At 39.3% G+C, this 21,869-nt stretch overlaps 1 protein-coding gene across 1 annotated transcript; it reads left to right on the top strand.

Annotated features, from left to right (window-relative positions):
- Nucleotides 1-290: 290 nt before the first annotated feature.
- On the top strand, nucleotides 291-21,309 carry POLR2D (RNA polymerase II subunit D). Its single transcript, XM_054575061.1, has 4 exons — nucleotides 291-430; nucleotides 6,370-6,550; nucleotides 14,530-14,625; nucleotides 16,052-21,309. The coding sequence occupies exons 1-4, from the start codon at nucleotides 358-360 to the stop codon at nucleotides 16,128-16,130; spliced, it is 429 nt and encodes a 142-aa protein (XP_054431036.1). The 5' UTR covers nucleotides 291-357; the 3' UTR covers nucleotides 16,131-21,309.
- Nucleotides 21,310-21,869: the final 560 nt, after the last annotated feature.

Genomic DNA, 21,869 nt, shown 5'->3' with positions numbered 1-21,869 from the left:
TTAAGGCACTGAAACAAATTTCATTGTATGTTTTCCGGAGTCACCTACCCAGCTTTCCATCGGCGGGGGTTCCTTGGGCCAGTTAGCGCATTCCCGTGTTTCATCTAGTCCTTACCCACACTTGACAGGTGAGAAAGCTGAAGCTCAGAAAGGCCAAGTGACCAACCCCAGGACTCGCTGCCCGGTCGTAGTGGAGAAGTGAACGACCACTCTTCCTCCGATCCGGAGCCTCAGCCTTCCTGGCCCCGCCCACCCCACCACTGGGCTCCGCCCAGGGTCCCGCCTTTTCCGGGGCCCAGGCAGGCGGCCCCCGCGAGTCGTTTTCCGGCGGTGTAGGTGTCGGCGTGCAGCAGGGCGATGGCGGCTGGCGGTAGCGACCTGCGTGGTGGCGACGTAGAGGAGGATGCTTCACAGCTCATCTTTCCCAAAGGTGGGCCCTGGGGCTGCCCGGCTGCCCGGCTGCCCCGCCGTTTGGCGTGGTCGCCGCAGGCCTCGTTCTACCCCTCGCGTAGTCCGAGGCCCGAAGGGTTGCAGGCGCGCGAGGAGGGGCCTGTAGTCCTGCGATGGCCCGAGCACCCGGCACGGTGCCTGGAGGGAAGGTGCCTCGGTCCCTCGGCGCTTTTCCACATTGCCCCTGGGCAGCTCTGGCTACATGTTTCAGTAGTTTATTTTCTCTGATACAGTGCGAAATGCGGGAGAGACCTGTGAGATATAAACATAGCCGACACTTGTTAAAGTGGTCAGGACAGATTTTAATCAGCAATACATTATTAGGGAAGAGAGTCCACCGTGGATTGAACTCAACTTCTATTTGTATAGAGCTGCCTGGGTATTTTAAAGGCAGAATGAAAGAATAGGGAGGGGCGGTGAGTGGGTGCTTAGTCGGGACGGGGAAATGAAAATTACAAGAAGTGGAAAGGGTTGTCGGTCCCTTTGAAATCCATCTTGGTTTGTTATCGGGGAGCTTGTGGAGTTAGTTTCCTACCCTCCCACAGCCCGCCCCCTGTTGGCTGGAACAAACAGTGAATTATTTTGGAAGCTCTTCATTTTCACAGGCAAGCTCTTTGGAGGAGGTAGGGTCATCCTTGGGATGCAGCCATGAATTGTTAGAAATCATGTTAGTGTTTTATTCAGGACTTTGTGGGCCAAAGTTGAGGCCTAGTCGAGAAGAGACCCAGAGGACTCTGGCTGGTTTGGTCAAGGAATCTTTGTCAGTAGTAGCTTGTGAAGCACATTTGCTGTCAGGGAACTTCCTCTGTGCAGTGTGATGCCCTTTGAAATTTAGAAACCAAAAATAAAGAGAAAGCTTAAGATTTTAATCTATAACTTGTAGGTACTGAAAAACAAAGTAAATGGGATAAACCTTAACAATCCCCTCCTGTTTGAAATACTGTTATATAATTTTTCACAATAAAAAGTGAAACTCCCTGCCCTGGCTGGTGTGGCTCAGTGGACTGAGTGCCGGCCTGCGAACCGAAAAGTTGCTGGTTGGATTTACAGCCAGCGTACATGCCTGGGTTGTTGGCCAGGATTCCATCTGGGGGCGTGTGAGAGGCAACCGATGGATGTACCTCTCACGCACTGATGTTTCTCTCCCTCTCTGTCTCCTTCCCTTCCCCTCTCTCTAAAAGAAAATAAATAAAATCTTGGGGGAGGGGGACTGAAATTCCACACCCTTTCTTCCAGAGGAAACTATTGTAAGCAGGTTAGTACTTGTTCTTCCGAATTAATGTTATGCTTATTCATAAATATGTACATACACTTTTTTCCTTGCAAAATAGGATTATGCTATAGAAATCATAAAGCTTTTAAAAAATTTGGATGGTATATTGTATAGAACTGTCCTATTCTTTTAAAGGGTTAGATAGTACTTAATGGTTGTAATGTAATACTATTCATCTGTTGTTAGGTTGCTTACAGTTTTTTATTTCATTGACTCACGTGCAATTATTTCCACAGGATAGCTTCACAGTTTGTTTTTGTTTTTCTGCATAATGACAATATACATTTGTTTCTTTTTAAAAGTGTAATAACCAAGAAGGAGATGGTTTCCTTAATTCATGATAATTTAAGCCAATTTTTTGTATTTGGACTTTTGTCCAGGTACTTTTTACTTAATTTTTTTTCCCCTAACACTCTGAAAATACTTGTTTGGTAAAATCAGGTAGCACCTGGTACACATGAAAATTGGACTGAATGGTATATAATTAGATCTTAGTTTCTATCAATCTGTTATCTTTAACTTCTCAGCTAATATAGGCATATAAAGTGTTATGTATTTTAGAATATATGTAGATCTATTGAAACAATACTAAGTACTTAAAATATAAGAAAAGCCTTTGCTATAGGATGAAAAGTGAGCAAATATGTGAAATTAATTGTAGGACTGAAGAATGGAGACGATTGAAAGCTACTGAGTATTTTTAGTGGTAGTTTTCTCAAACATAATTGCCCACAAATAAAATTTGTCTTTTATCCATGTGATACAACTAATAGCAACTTGACTGAAGAAATTAGAAAGTAAGCCATTTTTTCTAAAAAGCATTATAATCCCAATCATTCCCTCCTTCAACTAAAGAAATCCCGTATTTTTGTACTAGAGAGAAAAATGTACAGTATAAGAAAACCATTTGAAATTGCCACCCTTATCATAAAACACTAATGGTTGCAACGAAGGATCCTGAAGGAAATTCCCAGATGAGGTACTGGCCAAGGAATTATTTTCCTTCTTAGAGGAACAGGGATTAGCAAATTATGGCTATTGCTCTTAAAGTATCTGCAGAGAGAGCTAATCCCCTGATCTTGTTCCTTTTGTTCTCCAAATAAATTGTGTATAGTGTGTGTTTGAGTGTGAGAGATTTCACCAAAAAATGGTTTGTTGTGGTTAGCTATGGGTAGAGGTCTTGGCCCTAACTTTCCATAGTTATAAAAATGTGTTTGAACCACCTCTTCTCTCCCCATTTATTGATTTCAAATTCTAGAAATGCCTCTTTGGTACGTCTCAGGCATCCCTCTCCTAGGTCCTCCAAGTCACACTTTGACTGCCTTGACCTTTCATTAGTTGAAAAGAGAGAGGGTGAAGTATAAATAGTACTTGGGCATTGCCCTTAGTGAGGAGCAGAGACAGGTGATTGATTAGTCTCCCGGTGTCCTGAGTCCCATCCATTACATTTCACAGGTAAATTTGCTTAGTGCATAAAGGGAGGCATCTATAACTTTGGGCAATTTTCCAGAAGCCTTCAAAACATCAACAGCTGTAATAAACTTGGAGGTGATTAGCAGTAACTCTTGTTTAGCCTTTTAATTTTCATTTTCTAAGACTGCATTAATGCTGCAGCCTCAGACTGATACTAACCCTGTTCAGCTGCTATTGTCTTTTTCCCCCCTTATGTCACTTGTTACTCTCACTTCAGAGAGATTTGTGGTCATACTTCCTGATATTTAATGTGTTCTCCACTCATTGCTCTGAGGAAATTATTTCTTCTGAGGAAATAATTAACTCTGAGGTTCCTCTTCTTCAAATTATGCTGCCCTCAGGTAGAAAATAGCTTTAGGGTGCCTATTCAGTAGCACTGAGAACCTTTCAAATAAAAATAGTTTCTTCTTGACCCTCCCTCCCAAACATGTGCGTGCATGCACGTGCATCTCTCTCTCTCTCTCTCTTTCTCTCTCTCTCTCTCTCTTTCTCTCTCTGTTGTGAAAGTAAAGTTCCTGTCACCAGGCCCAAGAAATGGAAGGCATTAATCTGACAGAAGTGTTCGTGATTTCCCCAATAGTGAATGTACCAATTTCCCCAAAAGTAAACATACCTGTGTCACATGTAAATACCAAATTGCAAGTAACTTTGGATTTTTCTCACAACCACTTCCTCTTCATCAGTGTGGCATTATAAACATGAACTCATGTTTATAGATGGTTTCTACTCTAGGGGAATTCACTGATAAGGGAAAAGCAGATAAAAAACCAGCTTTTACACTTTGTAATAAGTATTAGGAACATATGCTCCTAATGTGAGAGAGAGAATGATCTTCCAAAGGAGATAATAGCATTTTAACAATGTCATCCTGAAAATACAGCTAAAGGTCACCATGTATTATGGAAAGGAGCCAAAGGTTTCTTTTTCTCATTTAAACTTAGTTTTTAAAGATTGCTCATATAGATTGCTTATATTGCTTACTGGTCAAGAGAATTATTTTAAATGAGTATCAAGGGCAAGAAGTTTGCATCATGGTATATATTTAAGTTAGGTTTAGTTGACAGACTGCCTTTGATTATGAAATCCAGAGGAAATGGGCATTTAGCTACAAGCTCAATTCCTGTTATATAATAGGTGGTAACCTGAGCCAATTGATTTGTGCAGGTACAAAAAATAGAATTTGGGGCATGTTATTAATGTGTGCTTCCAAACATTTGGCCCTACATAACATATTACCTTTTTTTGCTGTGCATAATGTGCATGCACATCTTTGTGTGCATTATACACAGGATTATCATACCCATGGTTTGTAATCATACCAAGGTATAATGTGTATCCTTATTTTTCCCTCAAAAAATTGGGTAAAAAGTGCGCAATATACACAGCAAAATACAGTAATTCTTAATATGAGAGTTTATTCACAAATGATATATCTGATAAAGGGTTGATAGCTAAAACATACAGGGAACACATACAACTCAATAACAAAAAAGTGATCCTATCAAAAAATGAGCAGACAGTGCACGCTTATGCAGTGCATATACTTAAAAAAATGGGGAGAAAGACATTTCTTCAAAGACATACAGATGGCCAACAAACATGAAAAGATGATCAGCATCACTAATCATCAGGGAAATACAAATCAAGACCACAATGAAATATCACCTCTCACTTGTCATATGGCTATCCTCAATAAATCAACAAATAACCAGTGTTGACAAGGATGTGGAAAAAAGGGAATCCTCATGCACTGTTGATGGAATTGCAAATTGGTACAGCCACTATGGAAAACAGTATGGAGGTTCCTCAAAAAACTAAAAATAGATCCAGCAATTCCACTTCTGGGCATTTACCCAAAGAAAGCAAAAACACTAATTTGTTTTTCTTTTAATATTTTATTTATTTATTTCCAGAGAAAGGGAGGGAGAAAGAAATGGAGGGAAACGTCAATGTGTGGTTGCCTCTTGCATGCATCCTACTGGGGTCCTGGCCTGCAACCCAGGCATGTACCCTGACTGGGAATCGAACTGGCTGCTCTTTGGTTTACCAGGCCAGCGCTCAACCCACTCAGCAACTCCAGCCAGGGTTAAAAACACTAATTTGAAAAGATATATGCACCCCTGTGTTCATTGCAGCTTTATTTACATCAGCCAAGCTATGGAAGAAACCTAGGTATCCATCAATAGATAAATGGATAAGGAAGAAGTGATACATATATAAATGGAATATTACTCAGCCATAAAAAAATAATGAAGTCTTGCCATTTGCAACATGATAGACCTAGAGGGTATTATGCTAAGTGAAATAAGTGAGAGAGACACATACTGTATAATTTCACTTATACAGTGAAATCTAAAACAACAAATGAACAAACAAAACAAAACAAAACCAGACTTACAGAAACAGAGACCAGAGGGATGGTTGCCACAGGGGAGACGGGTGAGGGATGGGTGAAAAGGGGATGGGGAATATAGTCAACAATATTATGATAAGTTTGCACAGTCACAGATGGCTACTAGCATTAGTAAGGTGATCACACTGTAAGGTATAAAAATGTCAAATCACTGTAATGTACACCTAAAACTAATATAACATAATACGATATTGCATACCAACTATGCTCAAGTATTTAAAAGTAAAAAAATTGAGAGTATAGTATTAGTATTATGAAATAGAAATAGATTATGAGCTTATGCAAGCTGGAGAGAAATAATTGTTGGTTATGCCCCATTTTGAAACTAATAACTGGCCTAATTAGTATAACTTGTCTTTTTTTAAATACATTTATTTATTTATACAGAGAGGGGGAGGGAGGTAGAAAGAGAGAGACACATCCATCAGTTGCTCTTCATATGTGCCCTGACCAGGGATTGAATTGGCAATCTTTTGCTTTGCAGGATGACGTCCAACCACCTGAGCCACACAGGTCAGGGCAATGATGTGTCATTTAATAGCATATCTAGGTTCTTTGATATCAGAAACTTTAGCCCAAATGAGCCTTGTAGTATCTCATGAACTCCACCGTGCCTTGTGGTATAGAGTTGTTAGATATGACGTATCTGGATTTCTGCAGAGACAGAGACTTGCTATTAGTCTCAAATGCAAAAATCAACCTTTAGAAACTGACTTCTGAAGGAGTGTTTTCAGCTGACATTTGTGCTTCTCACAAGTAGAGTTTGAAACAGCTGAGACACTTCTAAATTCAGAAGTTCATATGCTTCTGGAGCATCGAAAGCAACAGAATGAGAGTGCAGAAGATGAACAGGAACTTTCTGAAGTCTTCATGAAAACTCTGAACTACACAGCTCGTTTCAGTCGTTTCAAAAACAGAGAGACCATTGCCAGTGTCCGTAGGTAAGTGCCAAAAGAAAGGGGTTGGTTTTTTTTTTTGTCTGTTTTGTATTTTTTTTAGAGATATGGGAAGGAAGGGGGAAAGAGGGAGAGAAACATTGATAAGTAGCCTCTTACTTGCACCCCAACCTGTGGACTGAACCTGCAACCCAGGCATGTGCCTTGACCGGGAATCAACCTGGGAACTTTTCACTTTGTGGTGTGATATCCAACCAACTGAACCACACCAGTCAGGGCAAGAAAGTTTTTTTATTAATGTAGATTAGTGGACATCTGCAGGTAGAATGCTATTTGTTACCCTCCTCCTTCCTGCCGTATATAATCTGTATAATCTGTAGGATTAATGTATGTAAAATAATTTCTTTGTCAAAAATTTAAAAATTGCTTGTAAGGCCAAATTCCTCTTTGGCCACTTCTCATACCCCAAATCCCAGTCATCTCCCTGCAAAGTATTTACAGTTTGTTATTAGCCCCTCAGATCTTTTTTCCTTGCATTCATATATATGCCTGTAAAAATAAAAAAAACATAGCATTGTTTTGTGGGTTGTTTTTGAATGAAGTGGACTTATTTATTATTCATCTGAAATGTCTTCAAGATTTGTAAGTTAATAAATATAAATGACAGGCATTTTTTTCTGGATCTTCACTTCACCTTTCAAAATAAAAAAAAGTAGTCAGCTTTTAGCACTTTTTCCTAAGACAATGCTTCTCAAATTGGGTTGGATGTGCCCTGGGAAACAGTGATGTGCTGGGGCGTACTGGAGGCCACAGGAAGAGGAGCATATCTTCCTTAAGTATCAGTTTTACTGGATGGTAGTTGATTTAAAATGTTTCTACATTAAAGCAAACATATACCAGCACATTGTGGATTAAAACAAAAAATACATCTGACTTCTTGAATTAAATCATGAGACATAAAGCCTCGCAGTTGCAGAAAGTCATTTGAGCCTTTGTCACCAGGTCGCCTAGAAGTACTTGTTTGCCCTACTATGGTGAAAATGTTTGAGAAGTACTGTCCTAAGGAAAAGGAGATGGACAAAAGGTGTATATCATAGACAGTCTTCAGAGAACTGTTTATAATAGCCAAAGGTTAAAAGAAAAAAAAAAAAACCCTAAACATTCAACAACTATTAAATCCATTGTGGTAAATCCATCTGATGCACTAATATGCTGTCATTAAAACATATGATAGAAAATGAAATTGAGAACTTTTGGCCAAGATGGAGGCATACTAGACTCACTTCACCTCCTTGCACAACCATAGGAAGGATAACAACCAATCTAAAAACAAAAAACAACCAGAACTGTTAGAAAATTGAACTGTATGGAAGTCCAACAACCAAGGATTTAAAGAAGAAATATTCTTCCAGAGGGAGAGAACGTCACCTGGCACAGCCAAGTCATGGCAGGGTGGTGGGCAGGGGCGGCGCCCAAGGACCAGGCAGTCCCACATTAACATGCAGCAGATAAAAACCGGGAGGGTTAACTGGGCAGCAAACAAACCGAGCCCCAGGCCTGACTGTGCAGCCCAGGTTCCAGCAATGGGAGAATAAAGCCTCATAACCTCTGGCTATAAACCTGTGGGAGTTGGCAAAGCCAAAGAAACTTCTCGTGTCCCAGGAGAGTCCATTTAAAGGACCCCCAGGGCCCTAGAACATCTGCAAACCCACCTACTCTGGATATCAGCACCAGGACAGCAACTAGAAGGGTGCCAGACACTTAAGGGAGGTGGGGGAAGTGACTAGAAATGGGTCAAGAGGGAGCAAGCAGCATTGTACCCTCTCTGACCCCTCCCCCACTTACAGCACCACAAAACAATGAAGTGAGCTACCCCATCCTGGCAATACCTAAGGCCTTCCCCCCTTACAGTGTAACAGGCTCATCAGTCATGGGAATCAAAGCAGCTCTACGTAATACACAGAAACACAAGGAAGCTGCCATAATGAAGAGACGGGGAGATAAGGACCAAATGAAGAAATGGATCAAAACTCCAGAAAAAGAACTAAGTGAAACTCTGCACCTATCAGATGCAGAGTTCAAGGCACTGGTGACCAGGATGCTCAGAGAAATTATTGAATTCAGCCACCAAATAAAGAAAGAAGTGAAGGCTATCCAAAGTGAAATGAAGAAAAATATACAGGGAACTAACAGTCAAGGGAAGGAAGATGGGAAGACAAATTAACGATTTGGAAGAAAAAGGAAGAAATAAACAGTCAACCAGAACATAAAGAAGAAACAAGAATACAAAAAAATGTATTTGTATTCTTAGGGACCTCTGGGACAACTTTAAATTAACCAGTATCCAAATAATAGGGGTACCAGAAGGAGAAGAGGAAGAGCAAGAAATCGAAAACTTACTTGAAATAATAATGAAAGAAAATTTCCCTACTTTGGCAAAAGAAATAGACATACAAATCCAGGAAGCTCAGAGAGTCCCAAACAAGTTGAACCCAAAGAAGGTCACACCAAGACACATCATAATTAAAATGCCAGAGGCTAAAGATAAAGAGAGACTCTTAAAAGCTGCAAGACAAAAGGAGAAAGTTGCCTATAAAGGAGTTCCCATAAGACTATCAGCTGGTTTCTCAAAAGAAACCTTGGAGGCAAGAAGTATTCAAAGAGAAGAAAAACAAGGACCTACATACATCCAAGATCCCTCTATCCAGCAAAGCTATCATTTAGAATGGAAGGGCAGATAAAGTCCTTCCCAGACAATGTAAAATTAAAGGAATTCATCATCACCAAGCCCTTGTTGTAGGAAATGTTGAAGAGACATACCTAAGAAAAAGGTTAGAATTCTGAAGAGTAAAATGACAACAAGCTCACAACTATCAACAACGGAATCTAAAACAAAAACAAACTAGGTAAGCAGCTAGAACAGGAGTTGGGTCTAGAGATGAAGATCACATGGAGCTTTGTTAGTGGGTAGGGGAATGGGAGAGAATGGGGTAAAAGGTACAGGGAATAAGAAACATGGCTGGTAGGTACAGAACAGATGGGAGGGGGGGCGTTGAGAATAGTATGGAAAGTGGAAAAGCCAAAGAACTCATATGTATGACCCATGGACATGAGCTGGGGAGGCAGGTGGAGGGGAGACTGCTGGAGGGAGCGGGGGTACTGGGAGGAGGGGGGCAAAAGGGGAAATAATGGGACAACTGTAATAGCATAATCAATAAAATATACTTAAAAATGAAGTTGAAAGATGTTCATGGGTGTGTGGAGGTGGAAGAGGGTGTAAAGGGGATAAATGGTAATGGAAGAAACAAACCATTAAAAGAAAAACAACTCACATAGAGTGTGCAAAGAAATGAAGGTGATAAAACCGTATATGAAGTATAGTATAGTCTGTTCCGACAAATGTGTATGTATGCAGGAAGAAAAGATTGGAAGGAACTGTGCAGGGAGCTTCCATACAAAACTACAAACTTAAGCCTAGAAGACTACTTGAATGAATGAAGGTACACTTACACATTCATGAATGAAAGGTCTTATTACTGTAAAAATGTCAGTTCACCACAAATTAATGTATACATTTACCATTCTAAGTCCTCGAGGGAATTGGGAGGGGCACTGAAAATTCGTAAAGATTATCAAAAGTTTTTTAAAAGAAAAATGAAGGGGAATTTGCCCTATAAGATGTTAAAATACATTCAAAAGTGTCAGTAATTAAAATAGTGGGACTTCTGTCCAAGATGGAGGCATAAGCAGATACACTTTGCCTCCTCACACCACCAAAAGGAGGGCAACAACAAATTTCAAAACAAAATATAACCAGAACTGCAAGAAAATTGAACTGTATGGAAGTCTGATAACCAAGGAATAAAAAAAAAACATTTATCCAGACTGGTAGGAGGGGTGGAGATGGGCAGTTAGGGCGGAGAGGACACGCAGCAAGTTGGCAGCTGGAGGACCAGGAAGGCAAGGCGGTGGCTGGCAGTCTGGGTGGTTCTACATTTGTGGTTGGATAAACTGGGAGGAACAGCTGGGGAGTGAGACAGACTGCACAACCCAAGGTACCAGTGCAGGAAAAGAAATCCTCAAAACCTCTGGCTACAAAAATTTGTGGGGGTTGCGGCTGCAGGAGAAATTCCCAGCCTCACAGGAGAGTTCGTTGGAGAGACCCACAGGGTCCTACAATGTACACAAACCCACCCGCCCAGGAATCAGCACTAGAAGGGCCCGATTTGCTTGTGGGTAATGGTGGAAGTGACAGAGAGCTGGCCAAGAGCAAAGCAAGTAGCATTGTTCCCTCTCAGACCCCTCCCCCACATACAGCAACAAAACTCAGTGACCTAGGTTGGCCCATCCTGGCAAATACCTAAGGCTCCACCCCTTCCAATGTAACAGGCACACTGAGACAAAGAGATATGGCCCAAATGAAAGAACAGATCAAAGCTCCAAAAATGAAACTAAGCAATGAAGAAATAGCCAACCTAGCAGGTGCACAGTTCAAAACATTGGTAATCAGGATGCTTACAGAAGTGGTAGAGTATGGTCACAAAATGGAAGAAAAAATGAAGGCTATGGAAAGTGAAATAGAGAAAAATGTACAGGGAACTCACAGTAAAGCAAAGGAAACCGGGACTCATATCAACGATTTGGAGCAGAAGGAAGAGACAAACATTTCAATCAACAGAATGAAGAAACAAGAATTCAAAAAAAAAACGAGAAGAGGCTTAGGAACTTCTGGAACAACTTTAAATGTTCCAACATCCGAGTCACTGGGGTGCCAGAAGGAGAAGAGGAAGAGCAAGGAACTGAAAAGTTATTTGAAAGATAATGAAGGAGAACTTCTTCAATCTGGTGAAGGAAATAGACATTGAGGAGATCCAGGAATCTCAGAGAGTCCCAAAGAAGTTGGACCCAAGGAAGCACACACCAAGGCACATCATAATTACATTACCCATGATTAAAGATAAGGAGAGAATCTTAAAAGCAGCAAAAGGAGACAGTTACCTACGAAGTAGTTCCCATGGACTATCAGCTGATTTCTCAAAAGAAGCCTTGCAGTCAGGAAGTTGCTGGAAGGAAATATTCAAAGTCATGAAAAGCAAGGACCTACATCCAAGATGACTTCCAGCAAAGCTATCGTTTAGAATGGAAGGACAGCTACAGTGTTTCCCAGATAAGGTCAAGTTAAAGAAGGTCATCACCAAGCATGTATTATATGAAATGTTAAAGGGACTTACCTAAGAAAAAGATGAAGATCAGAAACTATGAGCAGGAAAATGGTAACAAACTCACAACTATCAACAACTGAACCTAAAAAAAAAAAAGCAAACAAGTAGAACAGGAACAGAATCACAGAAATGGAGATCAGAAGGGAGAGGGAGGGGATGAATGGGAGAAAAGGTACAGGGAATAAGAAGCATAAATACTAAGTACAAAATAAGCAGGGGGAGGTTAAGAATAGTATAGGAAACAGAGAAGCCAAAGAACTTAATATGTATGACCCATGGACATGAACTAAGGGTGATTGGGGGAATGCTGGTGGGATATGGGGTGCCAGGGGTAGGGGAATAATAATGGAGAAAATATAAGGGGAGAAAAAATAGGATAACTGTAATAGCATAATAAAATATGTATATAAATAGTGACATTTTGGCATGAGAATACACAGATCAAATACAGAAAATTCAGAAACATCAAATACAAATATATTTTATATGAGTCTAATTATGGTAAAGATGGTATTGTAAATTCGTGAGGAAATTTTTTACCACAAACTTTGAATTCTATATTTCACCAAAATCCTAAGAAATTAAGGATTTAAAAGTAAATTATGCATAAAACTGCTATGTGATAATATGGGTGGATGTATATGTTATATTGGCTGTAATTAGCAAGACTCCTTTTTCTTTTTAAAATATATTACTTTGTTTATAGAGAGAGGGAAAGGGTGGGAGAAACGGAGAAAAACATTGATGTGAGGAACATCAGTTGGTTGCCTCTCAACCATGCCCCATCTGGGGACTGAATTGCAACCCAGGTATGTACTCTGTCCAGGAATTGAACTGACAACCTCCCTCTTTGTGGCATGACACTCCAACAAATTGAGCCACACCGGTCAGGGCTGGTTAGCAAGTCTTCAAAACTGGGGAAACAATTGGCTCCCCAGTTGAATGTAAGCTTTTGTGAAGGCATGGACTTGGTCATGTTCATCATTGTGTCAGTCTCATTGTAGGTACTAAATAATTAGTTGAATAAGTAAATGAATTTGCATAAATATCTTTAAATTTTCCTTTTACAAATAAAAGGAAATGTGTAATGGGTAATACGTAAAATATGAGATGAACAAAATGGGAAAGGGCTGATATCCTTACGTGATACCCACTTTGTAAGAGCGGACTTAGTCTCTAATGGCATGATTTATATCAGAACTTCAGATTTCTGTCTGATTCACATGAAATAATGGTCATCTTCAAGAAAATCAAAGAAATTGTAAAACAGCTAAGTAGATTTTAAAAGATTTAAAAAAATGAGAAACTTAATGTAACAAGGGGAAACGGGCACTGTCATTTACTGACGATAGAAGTGTATACTGGTAAAGCTCTTTTAGGACACTGTCAGAAGCTTTCCAGACAATCATATATATCCTTTGAATAATTCTACTTCCAGGAATTTATTTTTAAAACACATAGTACTCAAATGGACTAAGAAGTATGTGTTAGGAGTGATGTTCAAAAAACATTGGAAACAACTGAAATTTTCAACAACAGGAAATTTTTGATGTATAAATTATGGCACAACTTCAGTAGAATGTGGTGTTCAAGGTAGTTATTTTTGTACTAAAGTGGAAAACAGTTACTCTGTTGCTGAGTGAAAAATGGCCAGTTTTAGAATAACATTTGTTATGATTCCATTTGTTTTAAAAATATGTAAATAAAGGAATGGTAGGGGATCTCCGTAAAAAATATTAATACAGGTTATTTCTGTGGGATTTCAGGTTCTTTTCACCTTATTGATACGTTTTAGTATTGTTTGTAAATGAGCGTGTGCTCAATTTACAACATTCTGAACCTCTTCCCATGTAACTAAGATTACCTTATTTTCTTTACAAAATTGATTAAGTGACAAAGAATTACAAAACAGAATGTGAGTTTATATTCTACAACATAGAAAAATGTTTAGAATGATAGACTAAGATGGTATGCTGATTTTGTTTAGGTGGTAATATAGGTAGCTTTCTTTTTTTTTTGCCTTCATTTTCTATATTTTTGTATATTAACATATATGCTTATAATAGAGTGATAAATATGGTACATATTTTGTTTCTGAATAGATGAAGTTTTCCCTGAAACCACATTTACCATTGATGAGGGCTGTTTTAAGAGGTAGAGGGATGTAAATCCAAGAAACGATTTGCATTTTAAGATTTTTGATTTATTTATTTTTAGAGAGAGAGGAAGTGAGGGAGAAGAGGGAGAGGGAAAGAAACATCGATCGCATGCCCCTAACTGGGGACCTGGCCTGTAATCCAGGCATGTGCCCTGACTGGGAATTGAATGGGCAACCTTTCGGTTCACAGACCTGCACTTAATCCACTGAGCCACACCAGCCAGGACTGATTTGCATTGACATTGTTCTTTTATACAGTTTGGCATTTAAAATAAGGTACAGTTTACACATTTATTTGTACAAAGTAAATTATGCCTTTACTTATTTATTTTTAAAATAAATTTAAAGGAGAGAATCTCATATAAAGCACCTGCCTGCAAGCTCTGTCGGGGGAGGGTTCATCAAAGAAACAGTAGCCTCTACCAGCACTTTTGTCTGGGAGAAAGCTGTCCCCCTGTTCTCACCTTTATGCCAGATATTTCAGTTCCTCCCTGTGTCTCTGGTGCCTTTCAAGCTGTTTCCCTGGTGTTGAAGCTCGCAGGTAGTGAGTCTGAGGACGCATTTGCATTTGATCTCACTTTTCCTATTCATGTTTCTTTCATTTTTTTGTTTTGTTTTGTTTTGCTTGTCTTCCTAATGATCAGCTTGTTGCTTCAGAAGAAGCTTCATAAGTTTGAGTTGGCCTGTTTGGCCAACCTTTGTCCAGAGACTGCTGAGGAGTCCAAGGCCCTGATCCCAAGGTTAGTATGGGTTATAAGTTCTATGTGTATTGCATATATTCATACTAATAAAATTACTGTGTCTAAAAAGGTGTGTGCATTTAAAATCTGGATAGATAAAACATTGAATGAGAGGGACTTTTTTACCAACATGAGAATGATTTTGTAGCATACCACCTGTTACCAAAAATGTGGAACAGCTGAAACTCTCCTACACGGATGGTAGGGGTGGAAATTAGTACATTTTGGAGAGCAATTTGGCTACATCTAATAAAGTAAAAGATAAATGTACCCAATGACCCAAAAATCTCCTCCTGGATACATGCTCTAAGAGCCAGTCTTGTCTTAAAAATTTTATTTATATTTTCAAAGAGAGGGAGAGAAACACCAATGCTCAGGAGAAACATCAGTTGGCTACCTCTCACATGCCCCCACTGGGGACCTGGCCTGTAACGCAGGCAAATGCCCTGACTGGGAATTGATGTAGTGACCTTTCAGTTCACAGGCTGGTGCTCAATCCACTAAGCCACACCAACCAGGGCCCACTCATGTACTTGAAAAGGAGACATATACTCCAGTGTCCATTGCTGCATTGTTAATGATAGCAAAAACATGACAACAATCTTTCGGTCAAAAAGAGACTGGACACATAAATCATTTATGCTCATACAGTATTTATTATATAGCAATGAAGAAATTAATGAACTGAAACAGCATGGAATAATGTCAACAAAGGCCAGAGTGAGTTTTCAGCAAAAAAAAACTGCAGAAAGATACAGTATGATGCCATTTCTTAAAAAGTTTAAAAACAGCCCTTGCTGGTGTGGCTCAGCAGATTGAGCACCAGCCTGCAAACCAAAGTGTTGCTGGTCCAGTTCCCAGTCAGGGCACGTGCCTGGGTAGTGGGCCAGGTCCCCAGCTGGGGGCATGTGAAAGGCAACTGGTCAATGTGTGTCTCACACATCAGTTTTTCTCTCCCTCTCTCCCTCCCTTTCCATTTAAGTAAGTAAAATCTTTAAAAAAATAAAAACAGTGCTGCATATTGCTTATAGATATATTTATCACATATATAGTAAGTACAAAAATATGTATAGGAATGAAGTACCAAATTTAGGGTAATGTTACTTCTGGGGAAGGGAGTTGAAGGTGTTGGGATGGAGAAGTATGCATAGTCATTGGTTTGTTCCTGTTATGTTTATTAAAGAAATCTAAATCAAATAGGGGTAACTGTTAAGGTTAACTTATTTTCTGTACCTTTTATATGTTTTAAATTCTTCACAATGTTTTTAAAAGGAAAGGCAAAAAATATAGTTGAAAGGTAAAAGTATCAGTGTTCAGGGGTAAATGGAGAGGTGGGCAACTAGTGCTCAAATATTGGCATGCATTAAACAAGTGTGGGGAACATTGTCAAGTGCTAAGAGACTCTCTTCTTTTGGTTTTCTTGTAGCCTGGAGGGGCGTTTTGAAGATGAGGAACTACAGCAGATTCTTGATGATATTCAGACCAAGCGCAGCTTTCAATATTAATCTCCAAACATTACTACTTAGGGAACCACATCCCCAGCATGGCACCACTGTCCCCCAGTATCTGGGACTAACATGTGCAGAAAATCTATTACAGAAGACATTTGGGCTTTTGGATACAACCACCCAGCTTGGTTTTGGTCTGGGTTGCTATTTCAGACTTGACTGTTAAATCATAATGTCCGTGTAATCTTGAAGAGGCCTTGCAGTGGCTGCTTATGGCTTCCTGAGCGTTCCTCTGGAAAGGGAGAGGTGGGGTGATGTGCATATAAACTGTGGTTTTTGGCCCCTGCGTTATTTTTTATTTCTAATATTTTATGCTTTGCTTTCAATGTGTTTATATTTTATGAAACTACACTAGAACATATAAAACTGGTATGGGGAACAACAATCTTATCTAAACGCAAAAGGAAGAATTAAACCAGACCTGTACATTGTCTGAAATTCTCGAAGATAGGATGGTAGTAGTGTTACTGACCACGCAAGAGCCTTAGCATCTTTGTGCTTGACACAGGAGACCGGAAGAAGCTCCCTATGGAAAACAGTCACAACTGGATAACTGCTAGGTATTGCGGATCCAATAGCCTTGAGGTAGATGGGTACTTTGCCTTTTTTCTTGCACTGTTGCAGAATGTAGTTTTGGAGTAAGAGAGCCCACAGGACTTACTTTATCACTCCCAAATTAAGTTTTTCCTTCATAGGCCAGACGTGAAGGTCTGAACACTTTGAAGTGCCTTTTTTTGTAGTGCCCCATCCAAACCTCTGGCTTGCTGCTTGGCAACGGATGTTACCAGACGGGGGTAATTTGGAAGGAGGGAGCCTGCCTCCTCCTGAGTCAGTAAAGTGAAGTAACTCAATCTGGTATAAGTTGGAGAAAACATGTTAATAGCTGAACATTCTAACTTTTATTTTTATTATGGAAAATATACTGGGGGGGTTTTCCCACAACGTGGATTTTTTCTTTCTTTTTTTAGTACTTGTTCCAAATGAATTCCTGATCCAAGGAAAAGGTTGAGGAAAAATGTTGGCTCTAAAGGTCAAGATAGTTTTGTGTTAGTTGCTAAAGCAAAAATAAAATATTCCTATTTTTATAAATTCTTTCAGTTTCTGAAATGACATGGTTTTGTCACCAGTATTATTAATATTTAAGGGAATGACAATTATTCCTCAGTTTTAAAAAAAATTGAAGTAAGTAATGTTTTCATCCTTGGGCAACTTCTTTGAGACCCATCAGTGTTCTCAGTATGTGGATAATAATATTATCGTTATAATACCATTATCCACATACTATTATACTATTAAGTATCTACTTCATAATTTTGAAAAAATACTAAAAACAGCCTGTTGGTATCTGACATATAATATGTTCTAATGTTAAGTATTATGCTCAGTAGATGAGCATGTATACATAGGTGAAAAATCAGCTTGCTTCATAGAAATTAGTGCAAGACTTTGGTAGCATATCAACTGGTGATGGTATCACTCTATGAAAACAAACAAAATTGCTTATTCCTTAAGTCTCCAGAATTATCTTTTAACAGAGGCAGTTACATGTGCAGGTTGGTATGAAGCAGTAGGCTAGAAAGAACAGACATAGAAGGCAGACAATGCAGATTACAGCCCAGGTGCTATCTGGCAAGAGCAGTATAGTACCACCAATTTCAGCTGTGCCCTTGGTGTGCCAGGGGTCTGTGAGCTGTATAAAAGGAAAGTACAGAAATTGCCAGGAAAATAGTTAGCCACTGATTAATGGTAGTAAGATAATTAGAAGCAGATTTTTAAAAATAACCCATACTAGGAAATTGCGTGCTCTAGATTCAAAACCTCATGAACACATTCTGCTGGACATTTTTCTCTGTAGTCCTGGCAGCACCTCTCCATTTCATCATCAGGAGACCTTGCAAAAATCTTTAATCATGTGTAAAACATTGTTAGGTGTACTGTACTATGTTTGCAAAAGCAGAATTAAGGGGCACATTGAAACAACAAAAAGATACCATGCTGTCTAACCCTCACTTCACCAGAAAGCCACCAGAAGAAATTCCTGAAAATTCTCGTCATTCTGGCTTTATTGAAATTGATTAAACTTGAGGCTCGAAAAACAGCATTACTGGAGCACAAGTCATTTTTTTAGACATTATTAATGATATAAGCTTATTTTTAAAACCATTGAAGCTCACATAAAGATTTGTATGTGACTAATCAAGGTAGTAGTATTCATAATAATAAAAAATCTGAATGCTCACAAACTGAATAGATAAATGAGATGTATTTTTTCACTTATGAAAAATTTTAAACATACAGAAAAGCTGAAAGACTAGCACATTGACCATCTATATTCATCACTACACTTAACAATATTTGTTTTATCTAATATATTTTTGCTACAAAGCATTTGATAGCAGCATGACACTTCACTGAAATAGTTAAATGTGTCTTTCGAAATTGACTTCCTTTTATAAGCAGTATTGGATCTACATTGACAAGCATTTTCAGATATTTAATATTTAGTTCATACTCAAATACCCTGGGGGAGAGTTTTGGGCCAAAGCTTCAGTTCCCATGTTGGTATAATTTAGTATTATATAAAAGCAGTTATCACTAAGGATCTAAAATGACACTTGCGAAAAATACTGAAGAAGTACATGTGGTCAGTGCCCTCAAGGTGCTGTAAGGAGCTCTGACTGGACAAGATACCTCTGTGCAACCCTATGATGAAAATAAGGCCTAGAAAATAGACCTTGATCACCAATGTGTCTGCATGTGGCACTCAGTCCATCATTAGTGGGATGGCAGTTTGGGACTAAATGGCCAGATTAGTGAATGTTGAGGCAGGTCTGCTGAATGTCACCAAACATGAGGTAGCATTCAGACTTGAGTTATGCGGTGCCTTGGGGGAGACACTCTGTCCTGCAGAGCCGCTCTAGGTCACCATAGATGGGGAAATAAACTGTACCAGACACAATTTGCCTGTCAGGAGAAGGGGTTGGCAGTTCCCTGTAGTGGAGAATGCCCTGAGCCCTTCCCTAGAAGTGTTTTTTATTGAGGACAATATGTGTAGGGGTATACAGCATGCATACAAAGCCTATCAATCTACATCAAAAGGCTATAGGTGATAAATTGAAAAAATACAGAGGTTTGTCTTAAATCAAGGTCTGTCAGACAAGTTGGTACCTGATCCTCACTCATTAAGGCATAGTTTGGGGGGCTCAGAAATTACCTCCTTGCTGTGAAGTAAAGCATCTGGTGTTTCCTTATCAGGGCAGTGCAAAGCAGAGCAAGCTTCAGGGGATACAATGTATTCTTTTGCAGGCCACAGTTGCCAGTGCCTCACAAAGTGGTCCCCAATATCAGTACTCATTAACTCCAGGGCATTCTTAGCAAAGTAAGTTTCATAGGATTTAATGCATTCCTTTTCCAGGCCTAATTGTCCCTGGGAACCACCTGATCCAGTTCAGGGCTGTACCTGCCTTTATACTGTTTTACTGACAAGTCAGGCAGCCGAGCAGAGCAGCCAAGAGATAAGGAGGCTTCTTTCAGATAGAATGAAGACTCCGGCCATGACAAGGCTGAGGGGTGAGGGTTTTTTGCCCCTTTTCCATGTCCCTCAAGTCCTTCCCTGATGGCCCCCATGCGACTGTGCCTGTCTTAGGCTGCCCCTGCCATTGAGAGGTCTTACCTGTCATTGACTAACCAGCCATCCTCCGGGGCCAAGCAGGGTGATGTGAGAGAGACACGGGCTGTGCCCTTGCTGGGGTGGGGGGGCAGGTTTTGACTCTTCAGTGGCCTATTTCCCTAAGGCCTCCTTGCTTAGCTCCAGCCTTGGGGCCCTCTTGGCTGTCAGCAACGCTACAGTTCCTGAAACCAGGCAGGATAGTTCCCAACAGTGCCTCATTTCCCTTTGCATGTTATTTACTAGTAAATTGAGTAAAAACAATCCCATTTTCGGAAGGATCAATGTGGAGCTGCAAGGAGATCAAGAATGTACCTGAAATAATAAAATGAGATAGAGTTGAGGTAGTGGAAAAGCAGCTTGGAAGTTACCTGGGAATTTTGAGAGACAAGGTAAAGCTGCCCAACAAAACTTTCTGTGAGAGACAAATGTTCTGTATCTGTGCTGCTTAATATGGTAGCTGATAGCCACATGTAACTGTTGAGCACTTGAGCCTAACATAACAGGAACCGAATTGAAGATTTTTTTTAAATTAAAATTTTAAGTAGTTGCATGTACTTAGTGGCTATAGTACAGCTCTTAGCTTCCAAGGCAAATGTCCTGGAGGCCATTGAAATCAAAGAGGGTTTCACCAAGATTAACACTATTCACAAGAGCAGAAAAATAACAAGTGACTATTAATCAAAATTTGGTCCCCAAATTTCTGAAGTCTAAAGTTGAATATCACTTTCTATACATCTCTGAATTCAGTTTTTCTGATACAAGTTTTTGTTTTTTCCAAATCTTCTCTACTAATGCTCATAGACAAAATGAATACCTCATCTTTTGATGGGAACCTCTTTCCTAATTAATTTTGCCTTTCAGTAGGCTGATAACTTGTATGTTGAATTTGAAAGACAAAAACTCCACAAAGATTGCGGGTTCCAGCCTTGCTCAGGGCAGATACAAATACCAACCCATGAATATATGCATAAGTGAAATAACAAATTAATGTTTCTCTCTCCCTTCCCCCTCCTTCCTCTCTAAAATCAATATATTAAAAAAATTTATCACCTTTTAAGGCTTCCAATATTTGTATTTTGTAATTCTTATAAAAGTGGGCCGGGCATGAGATACTTTCAGGTTCAGGGACTGACATACTTTTAAATTCAGACTAACCTCTATTTCTTGAGCCATATTAACACCAGCCTGTCGCCATGCATGTCCTAAATACATTCTCCTTGTTAACAGAGAACTTAACAGTTCTTCATGTTCAAAGGTAATCGAAATTGTGAAATATTTGAAAAACAGCACTTTCTACACAGTGATGGGAGAAATAAAAAAGATGGAAAGACAGGACTATATGTTAAAAACTGTAAAATCACTAAAGAGGCAATCAACAGACTGATAAAATTTATAGCAGAGAATACAGGCAAAGAAAGGGTGAAAAATATGAAAAAACTTCTAAAATAAATATTTAAATATTGACCCCAACTTTAAAAAAGTCAAAGGATATGGACATCAATTACATCCAGTTACCAAATTAATAGGTAAATATTGAACCTAATTAGTTTTCAAAGATTTAAAATGAGGTGACATTTTTCTTAAAAAATACTAAATTTAATGAGCAATTTCTTTGCATGAAGTGCTGCTCTATACACATGAAGATACAGAAAGAAGACAGGATGCAAGCTCTCGCAGTCTACAGTGGGACAAATTTTTAAAATGTACTTTCTGTTTACCATGCTTTTCTGTATCAACCATTTCATTTTTCCTACTCTTCCAGTGGAGTTGAGTGAGTGAGTTATATCCTTCCTTGGTCTTCCTTGTACAGTCTTAGAATTTATATCTTCTACATATTTTTAGCACTTACCCTTAAAATTTAACACTCAATTGTCTTAATAAAGTCTTTACCCTCCTAAGTAATACAATAACCATAGCATGCTTTAATTCTAATCATCTGTCAACCTCCAACCCTCCCACCCTCTTCATGCTATTCTTGTCCAGGACTTGAGTTTGATCCTATTTTAAATTACTTCCAACACACACATATTAGTTGCTTTACAGTCAATGCATAGATTTACCCACAT

The sequence above is a fragment of the Pteronotus mesoamericanus genome, unplaced genomic scaffold (assembly GCF_021234165.1).
Source record: "Pteronotus mesoamericanus isolate MK-2021 breed Mesoamerican mustached bat unplaced genomic scaffold, CSHL_Meso_final contig_27, whole genome shotgun sequence".
Taxonomy (NCBI): domain Eukaryota; kingdom Metazoa; phylum Chordata; class Mammalia; order Chiroptera; family Mormoopidae; genus Pteronotus; species Pteronotus mesoamericanus.
Note: the sequence above shows the minus strand (reverse complement) of the source record. Positions and strands in the feature narration are given on the sequence as shown.

Bases quoted from the DNA above. Each gene is read 5' to 3' on its own strand.
- POLR2D (XM_054575061.1), top strand. From the start codon at position 358: ATGGCGGCTGGCGGTAGCGACCTGCGTGGTGGCGACGTAGAGGAGGAT. The intron at 431-6,369 runs GTGGGCCCTGGG...TCTCACAAGTAG, and splicing joins ACAGCTCATCTTTCCCAAAG to AGTTTGAAACAGCTGAGACA. The intron at 14,626-16,051 runs GTTAGTATGGGT...GTTTTCTTGTAG, and splicing joins TCCAAGGCCCTGATCCCAAG to CCTGGAGGGGCGTTTTGAAG.